Source organism: Artibeus jamaicensis, unplaced genomic scaffold (genome assembly GCF_021234435.1).
Source record: "Artibeus jamaicensis isolate MK-2021 breed Jamaican fruit bat unplaced genomic scaffold, CSHL_Jam_final contig_466, whole genome shotgun sequence".
Classification (NCBI taxonomy): Eukaryota; Metazoa; Chordata; class Mammalia; order Chiroptera; family Phyllostomidae; genus Artibeus; species Artibeus jamaicensis.
The window spans coordinates 12,179,898-12,195,709 of NW_026521844.1; the positions used below are offsets into that span (position 1 = coordinate 12,179,898).

Below are 15,812 nucleotides of genomic sequence, written 5' to 3' on the forward strand. Positions count from 1 at the left end.
ATCGCTTCTTGGCCTTTTGGCTAAGATCAAGTGTAGTATCTGTTTTCATCAGTTTAAAAGATAAAGATATTCCCACCAACAGTGCACTAGGGCTCCCTTTTCTCCATAACCTCACCAGCACTTGTTGTATGTTGTTTCATATAATGACCATTCTGACCAGTACAATGTGGTCCCTCATTGTGGTTTTAATTTGCATCTCTCTGATGTCTAGTGATGCTGAGCATCCTTTCATATGTCTCTGGGTCCTCTGTATGTCTGTCCTCCCTGGAGAAGTGTCTGTTCAGGTCCTTTGCCCATTTTTTACTTGGTTGTTTGTCTTCCTGGAGTAGAGTCATCTGAGTTTATATATTTTGGAGATCAAACCCTTGTCTGAGGTATCTTTGGCAAATATATTTTCCTTTATGGTTGGTTCCCTTTCCATTTTGTTGATGTTTTCTTTAGCTGTGCAGAAGCATTTTAGTTTGACGTAGTCCCATTTGTTTATGGTTTCCTTTATATCCCTTGCCCTAGCTATTTTATAAAAATGTAAACAGACAAAGAAAACCTTGGAGAGCAATACTTATATCAGACAAAATAGAATTTGTTTTTCTGAGTTTGACAATAATTTCTTTTCAATTACTATTATGCAACACGAAAATTATATCAAGTTTTAGATGGAATATGATGCAGCAGAAAGAAGGAGCTCCTACCCTTCACACAGCATGGATGGAACTGGAGAGCATTACTCTCAGTGAAACAAGATAGACAGTGAAAGACAAATACCATATGATCTCACCTATAAGTGGAACCTAATTAACAAAACAAACAAGTGAGCAAAATATAACCACAGACATGGAAATAAAGAACAAACTGACAGTAACCAGAGGGGAGGTGGGAGGGGATAACAGGGGGAAAGGGGGCAGCATCATCAAGGAACATGTATAAAGGACACATGGACAAAGCCAAAGGGCGGGTAGGATTGAGGGTGGGCGATGGGGATGGCTGGGGTGGGGGGTGGTAGGGGGAAAATGAAGACAAGTGTACTTGAAAAACAATCTAAAAAGAGATAGAGAGAAATATGAAAAATATAAATTGCAGCAAAGACAAAAAGATAAAGATATATAAAATATATATAAAATATAAAAAAACATTAGAAGTGTGCTTTTCTGATTTCCAATTTAAGATAGCAAAATAACTACATGCATTTCTCTCTCCTTTTTTAGCATCTCAGACAAATGACAGGAAACTGTTAGAAGAAATGAGTCCATCACAACATTGGAAAGAAGGCAGTTTGATGGCAGACTAGAAACTCCAGAAAGTAGATGGAACCATACTAATGGGTTTCCCTATCAGTTCCACAACATACCGGGAAAAAGGTGAAGACGGAAGCTGGTGAATCCCTAGAGAGGCTGCAAGAACCAAATAAAACAATATAAAGAGAGGGAGAGCGGGGCTAGGAAGTAGCAACTCATGGAACTAGAGTAGGCATGTCGGCCCCGTCAGGAGTGGCCTTCAGTGTCAACAGGTCTCCACACCCGCAGCAGCATCCATGCTGACACCTACCTTCCAGACCCCGCAGCACTGAGCTCTGTCTGTAGAGTGGCAATCTTATTGCTGGGGCCTGGGACGGACACCTGCAGGACAGAGGACTGTGGCTGTTAGTGGATTGTGTCTAAAGACACAATCCATTGTGTCTAAAGAGTCGCAATCCATTAACAGCCACAGTCTAGCTGAAGAGTCAAAAATAAATAACATGCTCACCTGTTAATTTAATTTTGGAAAACTGAACATCTTACTTTTTTCAAATTTCATAGACTTTCTGATATAAAATTTCTTTTGAAACTTGTATGCTATTTTTCACTTGGCAGGGGGTATAAATTTAGGGAGTGCAAATTTAACTTTTCAAAAATGGCGTAAAATTTTATCTGAAACAGTTTGGCCCATAAACTTCTTTCATTAGTCTTTTAAGCAATAAATGTTTAAATGGTTCAATCTAATTAAAAACCAACCTGGCTTATTACCTTATTCCTGTTTTTTTATTGAATTCACTGGGGTGACATAGGTTAATAAAATTACATGGGTTTCAGCTGTACAATTCTGTAACTCATTGCCTGCGTATTGTGTTCACCACCCCAAGTCAAGTCTCCTTTGGTCACCACTCTTCCCTTCACCCTCTTCTACCTCCCTCTTCCACTTTCCCTCTGGCAATCACCACACTGTTGTCTGTGTGTACAAAGTTTTCTTGCCGGGGAGAGAGGGCTTAAATGCTTCACCTTTTACCTTTTTTTTTTAATTAATCCTCACATGAGGACACTTGCATCACTTTTAGAGAGCGAGAGGAACATCGATGTGAGGGAGAATCATCGACTGGTTGCTTCCTGTAGGTGCTCGAATTAGGGATCCTATGCACCTGGACCAGAGATCAAACCCACAACCTAGGAATGTGCCCTGAACAGGAATTGAACCCACAACCTTTTGGTTTTGGGACAGTGCTCCAACGAACTGAGCCACATTGGCTGGGGCATTATTTCTTAAAAACAAAACAAAAAAACCCACAAAAAAACAGTTTAGGCCTTAAAATGCCAATCTGCACACTCACCTAAGCAATTTGATCATAATTCCATTAAATAAAAACAATAGTCTCAGAATAACAGTCACAAATGTGAAAAATGATTGAGCCTAAGGTTGGTAAAGAAAAGATAATAAGGGAGCATTTAAAATTCTTAGTATGATCTTACCCAGTGATTCCACTTCTAGGAATTTATATAGTGAAAATAAGAAGCAAAATAACTATGTGATATTTCCTTGTTATTTTATATTCCTGTACAATAGGGGTTAGCAAACCTTTTCTGTAAAGAGCCAGAGAATAATGATTTGAGTTTGCAAGGCAGATGGTCTGTCTGTTGCCATTACTCCACTCTGCAGTTGTAGCCTGAAAGCAGCTATGGCTGTGGTCTAGTAAAACTTTTTAAGGGCACAGAAATCTGAATTTCAGTTTTTATATCACCAAGTAACTGTTGATACTTCCACCATTTAAAAATGTAAAAACCAATCTGTGCCGCACAGGATTTAGCCGAAGGATTTAATCGATTTTAGCCGATTTAGCTATTGTTCGATGAGCCCTGATCTACAGTATCATTGTTTTTAAAGGCTGCATGGAATTCCATTCTATAATTAAAATAATTCACTGCTTTAACATTACTAGGATAAACATTTTTTGTAGTATAGTTTTACACACATTCTTCGGATAACTTCTGGAGGTAAATTATTTGGGTCAAAAGGATATACAAAGTTCTATGCAATATTATACCTTTTTGTCATCTTCCTTTGACTTATCTTTCTCTTCTCTTCACCTCTGCTTTTTATTTCACTCTTTCAGTTCTAGTTCTTTTGCTTTCTCTCTCTTAGCTACTTTTTTTTTTTAACATATAAGGCCAGTGGGCATGTCATTGAACCAAATGATTTTGTCCTAGCTATTCAATTGAAGCTGAGAAAGGCTAAAAAGTTGATGGTGTTGCTGTTCCTACCTTCACTGAGTTTACAATGAAAGATAAATTACCCAATATAACTTCACAGCAGTGGCAGAACAAAAACTTTATAATGACACACAAATAAGAAAGAAAAATAACAGGATTGTAAATATTTTCATCACTGTCTATATGCAAGGAAAGTCCAAATGTTAGATTCTGTCTGGACCGGGTCTGTCCTTTTAGCTGCCAACCAGGATAAATGTGGTAAGCCATGAGCAAAGCACACATTTTTCCTATACAGAACATCCTCAACAGATACATGTTAAATCTTAGTGGGTTTTTTTCCCATGAAGTCTTCTAATTGGCTGTCCTTGACTTTTAAACAACTTGAAATTTATACACCCACCCTGTATTAGTCTGCTTAGGATGACATTACAAAATACCATAGGCTGCAGGTCTCAATCAACACAATTTGACAACACAATTTGTGGGTCTTTTCTCACAATTCTAAAGGCTGGAAGTCCAAGACCAGGGTGGCTGCACAATGAGGTTCCAGTGAGACATCTCTTCCTGGCTTGCGGACAACTGCATTCTCACTAAATCCTCACATGACAGAGAAAGAGAGCAAGCTTTCTGGTGTCTCCTCTTACAAGGGCACTAATTCCATGACGACAGCTCATCCTCACAGTCGCATCGAACCCTAATTACCTCGCCAAGGCTCTACCTCCAAATACCATCACATGGAGGTTTAGGGCTTCAACATGAATTTTGGGGGACACAAACATTCAATTCGTAAGACAAGAATGCCAATCTTATGCCAATTTCGTATTTAAGTACCCCAATGGATGAACATTTTGAGCCATCACATAGTGCTGCTACCTCCCAACCAATATTTGCTCCTTCTCAGTCAATTAACCAGTATGTGCTCAATCATCTATTATTTGTATCTAACATATCATTACATTTTACTCAAATGACTGGACAATGAGAAAAAAAGTGCTAATGCTTGGAATAAGAACCATTAGTCTTATAAATTTAGTATTGAGGAGATGTCTTTTTTCTGCCCTTCAATTTACAAGTCAACTATAAATCAACATAGTATTCCCTGCTCAACACACAAAAATACCTGAAAGAACCACAAAAATGTCTGAAGATGCAGAAGACTGGAGCAGGGGAGGCAAGATGGGTAGAAAGACAGGGATGGTGGCTGCAGACTCAGTTCAGGGCCCATCAGTGCTCCAGGGAGTGCGGTAGCAGTGAAGAAGTAGGGCTGCAGCCTTCACGCTACAGCCTGGAATGTAAGTGGGGCAGAAGCAGAGTTCCCCTGGAAAAAGCACCTCTGTTCCCCATGCCCCACTGCAGCAGGCCCTGGGAGAAGTGGCTGGTAAGCCTTAAACAGTCCAGCAGTGCCAACACCCATTGTTGGCAGGGGGTAGAACTACGAGACTGCAAACTTGCCTCCACTGTCCCACCCATCCTGGCAGAAGTTGGTAAAGAAAGCTGAGACACCCCAAACAGCACAGCAGTGCTAACAGCCATTGCTGTCAGGAGGGTGGAGCTACCAGATCTTGAACTTGTCTTCTTAGCCACATCCATCCTGACAGAACCAGGCACAGAAGGATGACATGCCTTAAACAGCCATGGTTGGCAAAGGGGTAGAACCACAAAATCATGAACTTGTCTACCCTGATCCACCCATCATGAAAGAGCCTGGCAGAGATCGTGGAGACACCTTCAAAAACACAGCAGGACCAGCGACAATTAGTAAAATGGAGGTAGCACTCAGACCGTACAATACCGATTCTCCACTATTCGCCACAATGCCCCACTAGTGGTGTCCCGCAACTGAGACAAAGTGGTTACAGAGGAGACACCTACCATCCTTTAGGTACACAGAATTTTCCTTAACCAAAGTGGTGAGTCTCCACCACAATCCCCACAATCTCCACAATCTCAGAGGCACAAATGCTGCAGGTAAGGTAAAACAAAAACCTGTGCTATAATACCACCTATTGGAAAACAAGAGAAAGTGTCCTACCTCTCAACCTCAACTGTTGAGAGCAAAACAGTATCTAAACAAAAAAACAGTTTGGTATCTCAAATGCACAGAGAAACAGTTCACTGAATACTATGAAAAACCAAGGTAATATGGGAGTACCGGAAAAAAAAAAGTCTCCAGAAACCAAACTCAAAGTCGTGGAAGACTGTGACTTAAATGGCGGAGAATATAAGATTCCATTTGTGAAGCTTAATAGGATACAAAAGACCTCTGATAAACCATTCAATGAGCTCAGAGAAAAAAAAATCAATGAGCAAAAGGAGTACTTTACCAAAGGGATTAAAACTATTACCAAAGGGATTAAAACTATGTAAAAAAAGGACAACAGATCTTCTGGAGCTGAAGAACTCAATAAATGAAATGAGGAATGCATTAGAGAGCACTGGAGACAGCAGACCAGATGGAAGAAATAATCGGCAAGCTTGAAGACAGAAACATAGAAATGACCACTGAAGAAGAGGAAAATGTAACAGCGGGGAGAAAAAAAAGACCTCTAGAACTACTGGACTCTGTTATAAAATGCAACATTAAGAATAATCGCTATACCGGAAGGACAAGAAAACAGAGCCTACTCAAAGAAATGATTGATGAAAACCACCCAACCCTATGGAAATAACTAAACTTAAAATAGAGAAAGCTAACAGCGCACCTAATTATATCAACACAGAGATCTTCTCCAAGACACATTTTATTTAAACTGTTAAAAATTAATAACAAAGAATTCTTAAGGAAGCGGGGGGGGGGGGGCTGTAACCTGTAATGTACAGAGAAAATCCCATTAAATTACCATCAGTTTTCTTCAGTAGGAACATTACAAGCCAGGAGAGAGTGAAAGGAAATACTAAAAATACTGAAAAAGAGAAACCAACGGCAGCCAAGGATAATATATGCAGATGTTATCCTTTAGATATGAAGAAATAAAGGCTTTCACCAACAAACAAAAGTTGAAAATTTACCATCATAAGACACGCATTATGAGAAATGTGAAAAGAAGCTCTTCTGGAAACAAAAAGAGAAAAAGATACAAAACTTTCAGTAAGATGACTAACAGAGAGACAAGTAGGAAATTGCGACTTTACTTCAGATGAGGATAAAAAGCACTCAATTACAACACAAAGTTTAAGGGTAAAAAAGGGCACTTAAAATACAACTACTGCAATTGGTAATGAATGCATAACATAAAGAGATAATTCGTGACAAGTCATAATAGGGGAGGAGGAAAAGGACTGAATGTGAACAGGCAAATGAACGTAAGGGGCAATTAGAAGAAAAGACTATTATGAGACATTTTACATAAACCTAATGGTGACCACAAAAGTCCAGAGTTGAGACACCAAACATTTAAAAAAAAGAGAGAGAAAACAAAGAAAAAAAACCATAGAAAACCGCCAAACCAAAATAGTAGACAGAAACACAAGGGGGAAAAAAAACAATGGAGATGCAGAGCAATCAGAAAATAAAAAAATTAAATGGCTGTAGTATTTTATCATCACCCTAAATGTAAATAAACTGACCTCACCAATCAAAAGGCACGGAGTAGTGTGATGAGTTAAAGAAAAAAGGCCCAATTATATATTGTCCACAGAAGGCTCATCTCAGCTGCAGAGACAATAAACAAAGGCTCAAAGTGAAGAGGTGGAAGATGATACTCCAAGCAAATGGCATCCTGAGAAAAGCAGGTGTAGCAGTACTCCTATCAGACAAAATAGACTGCAATATAGAAAAGGTAATAAGAGACAAAAATGGACATTTTATGATAGAGGAAACAATTCAAAAGGAAGAGATAACACTTATCAACATATATGTACCCAACCTGAGAGCACCAAAATATATACAACAATTACTAGTGGACCTATAGAAAGAAAATGATAAAAATACAATTACAGTAAGGGACTGAAATACCCCACTCACAACAATAGACAGCAAGTCAATAAGGCAATATAAGCCTTAAAGAATACATTAGACCAAACTGACTTAATTGATACTGATAGAACTTTCATCCCAAAATAAGATATAAATTCTTCTCAAGTACACACAGAACATTCTCAAGTACAGACCATATGTTGGGGCACAAAACTAGTCTCAACTAATTAAGCTGAAATCAGACCAAGCATATTTTCCATCCATAACAATAAAAAACTGGAAATTAGCTACAAGAAGAAAGCTGGGAAAATCATAAATCTGGAGATTATACAACATGCTACTGAAAAAACTATTGGGGATATATCAAAAGAAACACAGACACAAAGAAAAATGAAACATGACACACCAAAAATTTCAAGATGTAGTAAAAGCAGTATTAAGAGTGAAGTGCACAGCTTCACCAGCCTACATTAAGAAACAAGAAAAATCCCCCTTAAACTACCTAACATTACACCTTAAAGAACTAGAAAAGAACAAAGCTCAAAGTCAGTAAAAGTAAGGAAGTAAAAAAAATCAGAGCAGAAATAAATGAAAAAAATCAGAGCAGAAATAAATTAATCAGAGAAGAACAAAAAGGCAACAGAAAAAAATAATGAAACAAAAAGCTGGTTCTTTGGAAAAATAATTGACATACCTCTACCTAAACTCATTAAGGAGAAAAGAGACAAGACTCCAATAGGATTAGAAATGAAAGTGAAGAAGTTACAATGGACACTGAGAAACACAAAGAACTATGCAAGATGCTGTGAAAGACTGAGTACATGCCACTAAATTTAGTAACAGAAAAAATGGAAAAAGTCTCAGAAATATACAAGTTTCCTAAATCATGAAGAACTGGAAAACCTAAATAGATTTATCAGTAGCAAGAAAACTGAAACAGCAATCAAAAACTTTTCCCACCAAAAAAGTCCAGGACCAGATGACCTCACTGATGAATTCTACCATTCAAAAAAGATTTGACACCAATTCTTTTCAACCTCTTCCGAAAACTGAAGAGGGAATACTGCTTACTCATTTTCCAAGGCCAATATTACCTTGACACCAAAGCCAGACAAGGACAACACAAAAAATTACAAGCCAATAACTCTGATGAACATAGATGCAAAAATCCTAAACAAAATACTACTAGCAAATCAAATATAATAATACAGATAAAACAATACAGATTAGTTATGAGAGAGAGAGACCATATTTATATAACTTTTATTACGGTATAACTGTTCTATTTTATTATTATTGTTGTTAATCTCTTACTGTGCCTACTTTGTAATTAAACTTTTTCATAGGTATATAGAGAAAGATACCTATGTATATGTAGTATATGTAGTACTTGGTACTATGTGCAGTTTCAGGCATCCACTGGGGGTCTTGGAATGTACCACCCCCTTCTGTTAATATACAGAAGAGACTGTATATTAACTCTCATTTTGAGCACCATATACTCTTTAAAAAAAGATTTTGTTTATTTCTTAAAAGATTTTACTTACTTTTAGAGAGGGGAAGGGAGGGAGAAAGAGAGAGAAAGAAACACAAGTGTGTGGTTGCCTCTTGCACCAAGGCATGTGTCCTAGACTGGGTATTCAAACGATGACCCTTTGGTTTGTAGGCCAGCACTCAATCCATTGAGCCACACCAGCCAGGGTTATTTCTTTTTTTAGAGAGAAAGGAAGGAAGGGAGAAAGGGACAGAAACATCGATGTGAGAGAGAAACATGCATCAATCAGCTGTCTCTCACATGCCCCCAGCTGGGGACCTGGCCAGCAAACCAGGTTTGTGCCATGACTGGGAATTGAACCAGCAACCTCCTGGTGCTCAGTGCACTGAGCCACACCAGCCAGGGCACCATATACTCTTTTTTTATTTAGATCATCTTACTCTGACTCCCCGAGAATAATATGTTTAAAATAAAAACTAAACAAAATGAGTAATCAAAGAACACCTCAGTGATTTTTATATTGATGTGCTCAGAAATTCTCTACAAAGAATTAAACGGTTTATATCATTACAAAAATAAAAAAAAATGAGTGTAAGAATTTTAGTAGTTGATCTACTTCCTCATTTACCTTAGATTCTTGTACTTTGGATTTTTATAAAAGCCAATGATGGTTTTGTTTTGTGTGTGAATGTTATTTATTTAGCATAGACATTACAGATAACTTTCTGAAAATTTTTTTAAAAAGGTTTTTGGTAGGAATAGTGACACTAGAGAAATTTTAAAATATCTAGCTAAAGCAAAAAGTTCAATGATACTACCTCTCAGATACCCATTTTAAAAATGATGAATACATTTACTATAAACTGTGCTATAAATAGGAATTAAAACAATTGTTAGCCAAACAAAAAAAAATTAGCAGTTTCAGAATGCTTAATATTTCATTAAAAATTTTTTTGAAGTAATATACTGTAAAATTAATCTATTTGTGCCAGTTTGTATTATCAGAAACAAATTAGTGTTGAAAGCAAATGTATGTACATGAGGATATATGCGCGCACACACTCCACACACAAAACATTTAAAAAAATACCACTCAAATTAAATGCATTTGATCTTTACCAAATCTTAATAAAATCTGTGGTGCATCAATAAACTCAGGTATCTGTTTGTGTGTCTCTCAAGTTATTTCTCGATTCTCGACCTATCAGTTTAAATACTAGTTCTGGAAAATGAAAGCCTATTTCAAACATAAACCTCATGAAAATAAGTAATTGTAATAGACTTCAAAACCAAATATTAAATAATTGTGCTAGTCAAATGTATTGGATTATCATTATACCTTTCTTTTCATTTGAAAAGACAACCAAAACAATTGCAGTTCATGTCTGAATAGTATTCACCTCATCCTCAGATCACTAGGTTTATTATTTGAAATATGAAAAGAAAATATTATTTTCTATTTTCATTATTTTCTATTTTTAAAGTCTACATTTACTTTAGAACTAAGAAAAACTTTACTTCAAATAATACAAATAACATAAACAACTTAAGACATTTACTAAACTTGACTTTTAAGAATTTCTTTAAAGTTTTGATCAAGAAAATCATATTATATATTCAAAGGACTACTTCCCCAAACTTGCCTTATAAATTAATAAGAGATGTCTTGAGAGAGAAACTTACAATGAAGCCAAAACTGATTAAATTTATAATGTCTTTATTCATGTATAGGGTAAATACTGCCCCCTACTGAAAACGACATTGTCGTTCAATCTGTCTCATTTAGCTAGAAAATTCATGTGTCTCTTTTTTATATCACATATTAACATGATATAAGATGCAAGATACAAAAAATCAATTGTAATTGGCATTATTAAGTAATTTCACACATACACAGAATCATGGATGTTAAATATGGGTGCATCAGTATTCTGTATATACCAATGAACTTAACAGAAGATGTGTTTTCACTAATTTCTGCTAATCAACATGTTGTCTGTGAATCTTTAAACACCTAATTCCAAATCTTCCAGCTCCTGGAGAAGGGCTTTTTCTTTTTGAATTTTCTCCAACTAGAAAAATTTAAAACAATGAAGTTGTTAAATAGGAAATAAAATAATTATTGACTCTACAGACAAAACAGCAAAGAAGAAAATATTTAAAGGCAGTATTTCTGACACTATCGGATCCACTTGTACACACAGATTTAAAACAAGTTCTAATTTGTTATCTGGTATGAATCAGGGGCCAAAGGGCAGAAGCTGCCTTACTGCATTCCTTTAGGTCTAGTACACTTTCCATTTTATCCCTGGGCTTAAACGTGCTGAGGTAAGGAGGAGGGGAAGGGGCAAAAACAGAGTGGTGCAACCTGAGATACAGGAAGAAAGAGAATCTTATATTTCTCTAACATAATAAATGCTCTTATTTTTAGCAGCAATAGTACTAATATACCTCTTAAATAGTGGCTTTCTCATTCACTATGATCTACATTATGTCTCCCCCTAACTTTTTCCCTGTTTAAGAGTAAAAACATTAAAAAAATATGGCATATAATTTCCAAAAGAAGTTTTTAAAATCCACGTACTCTTTTACCCAGTTAAACAACTGCTTATTATTAAAAAAATGAAGGGTAGGCATGACTATGAACCTAAGTAAGAAATACAGACCTGATTTTTTTCTAGCTGTTTTCCAGTTGCTGCTTGTTCTTTCAGTTGTTCTATTGCTTTCAGTTTCTGCAAACACCAAATATATCATAAGTAAAGAGGAAGAATAATTCATTTTAGAATGTACTGTATTTTGATGTGTATAATGTGCTCCAATGTATAATGCACACCCATGTTTTTGGCCCATACTTTCAGGAAAAAATATCTAGTTTTAGTTTTTTAATTCAATTCTTTATTCATTTATATTTAGATACTTATTTTTTCTATTATAAAGAAATTCTAGCATTTACTTTTGAACATATTATGGTTCAAAAATAAAGTCCGTATCACCTACCTTATCACGTGCATAACAATCAGCATTATCTATCTTACCTGTTGTTAAGTTGAATGTTGGCTGAAACTGCTTTCATTGTAAGTTCAACAAAATCAATTATCATATTCCAGGGTATTATTTTGGGTACAGATATTGATCGTTATTGCTTTCTAGAGTTACACTTTTAATGCATAAGCATAAATAAAAGAATGAAAAATATTTACAGAAATATGGAATTAGTACTACCCATGTATAATCAGTACCCTTATTTTTCCCTTCAAAAATTGGGCCCAAAAGTGCACATTATACACAGCAAAATATGGTAAATTTTCTTACTAACAATTCAATCATAAGAATGTAAACCCTGAATAAAGAGATCAATTATCTTTCATTTCTGTTAAGAACAGTCTGTTAAGATGCTAAGGTAAACTAGTTTTTTAAATGTAAAATCAGATATGTTAAGAACACAGGGGATATAAAGTTCAGCATGTTCTCAGTGGGCACTAAACTTAAGGGGAGAACCATTCCAGAAGTTATGTAAATGTCTAACCATTCTGTTGTATGGTTTGAATTAATACAACATTAAATGTCAACTTTAACTGAAAAATATAAGAATAAATTAATAAGCCCTGTCGGAGTAGCTCTGTGGGTTAGTGTGTCATCCAAATATGGCAAGGTTGCGGGTTTTATCCCCAGCTGGGGCCCATAGAAGAATCAACCAATGAATGCATCAATAAGTGTAACAAATTGACATTTCTTTTTCTCCTTTCCTTTCTCTCTAAAATCAACATAAACAAACAAACTCCAGCTCTGAAAAAAATAAGAACATGGGATTTGATGAAATATTTTCCAAGCTTTAAGTTAATGTTATATATGTACTGGGTTGGCGAAAAAGTTCATTTTCCTCCCTACAAAACAACTCTAGTAGTGCTTAGTTGTCTTTAACTTCATGCAAAACAATTTTGTTAGATTGTATTTTGACAGCTGTCATATTGGTGTACGTTTAAAAACACTTACCAAATTGGTGAATTTTTGTGCAACCATTTTAATAATGAAGATGGAAGAAAGTATGCAACATTTTCAGCATTTTATGCTTTATTATTTCAAGAAAGGTAAAAACGCAATGGAAATGCAAAGAAAGGGATGTGCAGGGGTATGGAGAAGGTGCTGTGACTGATTAACGTGTCAAAAGTAGTTTGTGACGTTTCATGCTGGAGATTTCTCCCTAGGTGATGCTCCATGGTTGGGCAGACCAACTGAAATTGATAAAAGGTCAAATCTAGGCATTACTTGAGGACAATGAACATTATACCATGTGGGAGAGAGCTTATATACTAAAAATATTCAAATCAATAGTTATTGGTAAAAATAAAAAATATATCTTTTACTTTATGGAAAAAACTAAACAGGCTTTTTGGCCAACCCAATATATGTATGCATACATGTATGTAAATATATAAACAATTTCACCATTTATTTTAGCACCTCATTGTACCTGGATGACGACTCCAGGTTAAGGTGAAGCTATTGTTTTTTGCTGGTTTTTTTTTAAAGATTTTAAAAATTGTTATTCTATTAGAGTTGTCCCGATTTTTCCCCCTTTGCCCTCCTCTGCCCATCCCACCCTCCATTAAAGAGAAACTAAATAGTGCAGCCTGGGAAGGGCTCTAGGGCCTAGTTTTATTTTCACAAACCTGTTGCAACTTGAAAAACTAATAAACTTCTTTCTGTCTCTGTTTCCTCATCTTTAAAACTGAGGTAAAATTCTGTTCCTAGATGTCTCATATGTGTCTAATGAAATACTAAGTATAAAGTGCTTATCATATTTCTGTGTAAATATATATTTCTTATTACTCTAAAAATCAATAATAAAGACTCACAGCCATTAGACATTTGTGAATAGAACTTAAATCAGCGCCATTCCTGTTACAGTATTTCACAGTGAGAAAGCAACAATGAGAACTGCTATAAACTACACAGATGCCTATGTAGGCATCTATGGCATCTAAATATTACTTTAATAATTCTTACGTATTTCTCTCAAAAAACACACCTGACTTGATTTAAACCTCTCACCTTCTTCAGGTTCTTGATTTTCTTGTCGACCTCAGGGTCTCCGGAGGCCGACTGAGAGACAGTGCTCCGGGCTGGGTTCTGCGGGGCAGGGGTAGCTGCCACATCTAGACTTTTTTCACCTCTTGCTTCCTGCAGGAAATATTTTCAAAAATTTAATTTTCTAAAACGAAAACATCAAAGTGTTTCAACCAAAACAGCCTTGGTATATAAAATGAAGAAACAAAAATGTGATTTTATCTTTTATGCTACATTTTATATAAAGAGAGGGTCTGTGTGGAAGGCCCCATAAAGTATGTGACATTGTCTCATGATAAACAACACAACTTAAAAAAACATCACAGCATAATGATACAACCAAAAGGTTTTTACTGTAATATTTGCCACAGGGAACACATTAGTAGATCTAATTTAAAGTAACATAACAAAAGCTTTTAAGAATACTGTGTTAGAATATAATTTTAAAAAAGAAATGAAATACCTTAGCAGAGCAAACTAATAGGTTTCTGTATGAGCCAATAAGCATTAAAAATTTTGGGGTATTTTGGGAGGTGCCATTATATGGATGCTTTGGAAATGTGAGAGGGATTTTCTAATTCAGGTATTTGAAGTTTCACTCTTACGATATCCTCCAAAACTATGAATATGTATGATCGAGTACACGTAATGGATGATGCTACAGGAAAAGTCCTACAGAGATTTATAATCAGTTCAGTTGAACTCTGCGACATAGTGCCATTGAAAACTTTTTCCCCCTGAAAATGATACTATATTGCTCTCAATATAATAGACCTCTGATGACCTTTTAGCCTCAACCCTTCTCACTGAGGTACCACTGATTCTGAACCATCTTTATTTACCATAAGGTGCTATAAACTCTTGTTTCCTGGACTTTGTGTTTACTATTCTTGTTCACTGTTCCTTGTGCCTAGAATGCCCTCAGATGACCTAGCTAACTTCTACTTATCCTTTGGCCTCCTGGCAAATTTCCCCACCTCCCAGGAGGCCAGGTCAGGTAGGCCCACAACATGTGGTATGCAGCCCTCCTCTCACACCGTATGCACTATCCCTCATGAGACTGCACCCGAGGCTTCCTTGTTCACTGTTCGTTCTACTGGTGTCCCCAGCATCATATGGGCTTTATCTCATGTGCTAATAAATGAAAGAGAAAAAGAATGACAATCCTTTTATATTTAAGACAAGACATACATTTTGACAAGGGGAACAAAGTTACTTAAGTGTTCATTGCCATCGGTGTAGGGCGTCCACTTCTTCATCCAGTTCCCAGTGGAACACACAGGACCCAAGCATCCAAAACCTTTACTCAGAGCTGCACTTTGTACATTCCAGTGCAGCAAAAATTAATTCCTTACTTTCTATGTGCAAACACATTACTGAGCACTTTAAAACTACTCAGAAAGAACGATTTATTTTCTACTCTTAAGCCTGAAGTTCTGATAATATGTAGTCTTATATTTTTCATAATATAAAATTAAAGAGTAGATAAAAGAATTTGCCTATCAAAATTCACTTTAGACATCAGATAAAAAATTTAAATTTAGTTGTGTGTAATGAGTTAAGAATATTAATTTTTCTACTATGAAGGAAGGTTAATGTTATAAATGTAAAAAACTATTAGGTAAAATACAAAATTTAATTTTCTATCCTATTTTAAATAACCAACAATACTTTTAAATGTCTGCATAATTATACTCAAATTCTGGTCATTCTCTGGAAAGGATATACATATAGTAGAGTTAAATTTTTGGTTTCAATCCCTTTTTGTTACAGTTGATAAGCTTATAAAACCATCACTGGTTTCTGAAAGTACTTGATTAGATCGTGTGCTTGATTAGATCTCTTACCTTTGGTTACTTAACCTGGAGTCGGGGCTGAG

The 15,812-nt window shown here is 35.8% G+C and overlaps 1 protein-coding gene and 1 pseudogene across 2 annotated transcripts in view; one reads left to right on the forward strand and one right to left on the reverse strand.

The window, feature by feature from the left end:
* Nucleotides 1-221, forward strand: LOC119042426 (uncharacterized; annotated as a pseudogene).
* Nucleotides 222-10,566: 10,345 nt separating this feature from the next.
* EIF2A (eukaryotic translation initiation factor 2A) overlaps nucleotides 10,567-15,812 on the reverse strand; it is a 43,985-nt gene continuing 38,739 nt past the window's right edge. For both annotated transcript variants that reach the window (XM_053667233.1, XM_053667232.1), the window contains 3 exons: nucleotides 13,919-14,047; nucleotides 11,533-11,598; nucleotides 10,567-10,938 (listed from right to left, as the gene is read on the reverse strand). In XM_053667233.1, coding sequence (XP_053523208.1) covers nucleotides 10,873-10,938; nucleotides 11,533-11,598; nucleotides 13,919-14,047 — 261 coding nt within the window. In that variant the 3' untranslated portion in view covers nucleotides 10,567-10,872. The remainder of the gene's footprint in view (nucleotides 10,939-11,532; nucleotides 11,599-13,918; nucleotides 14,048-15,812) is intronic.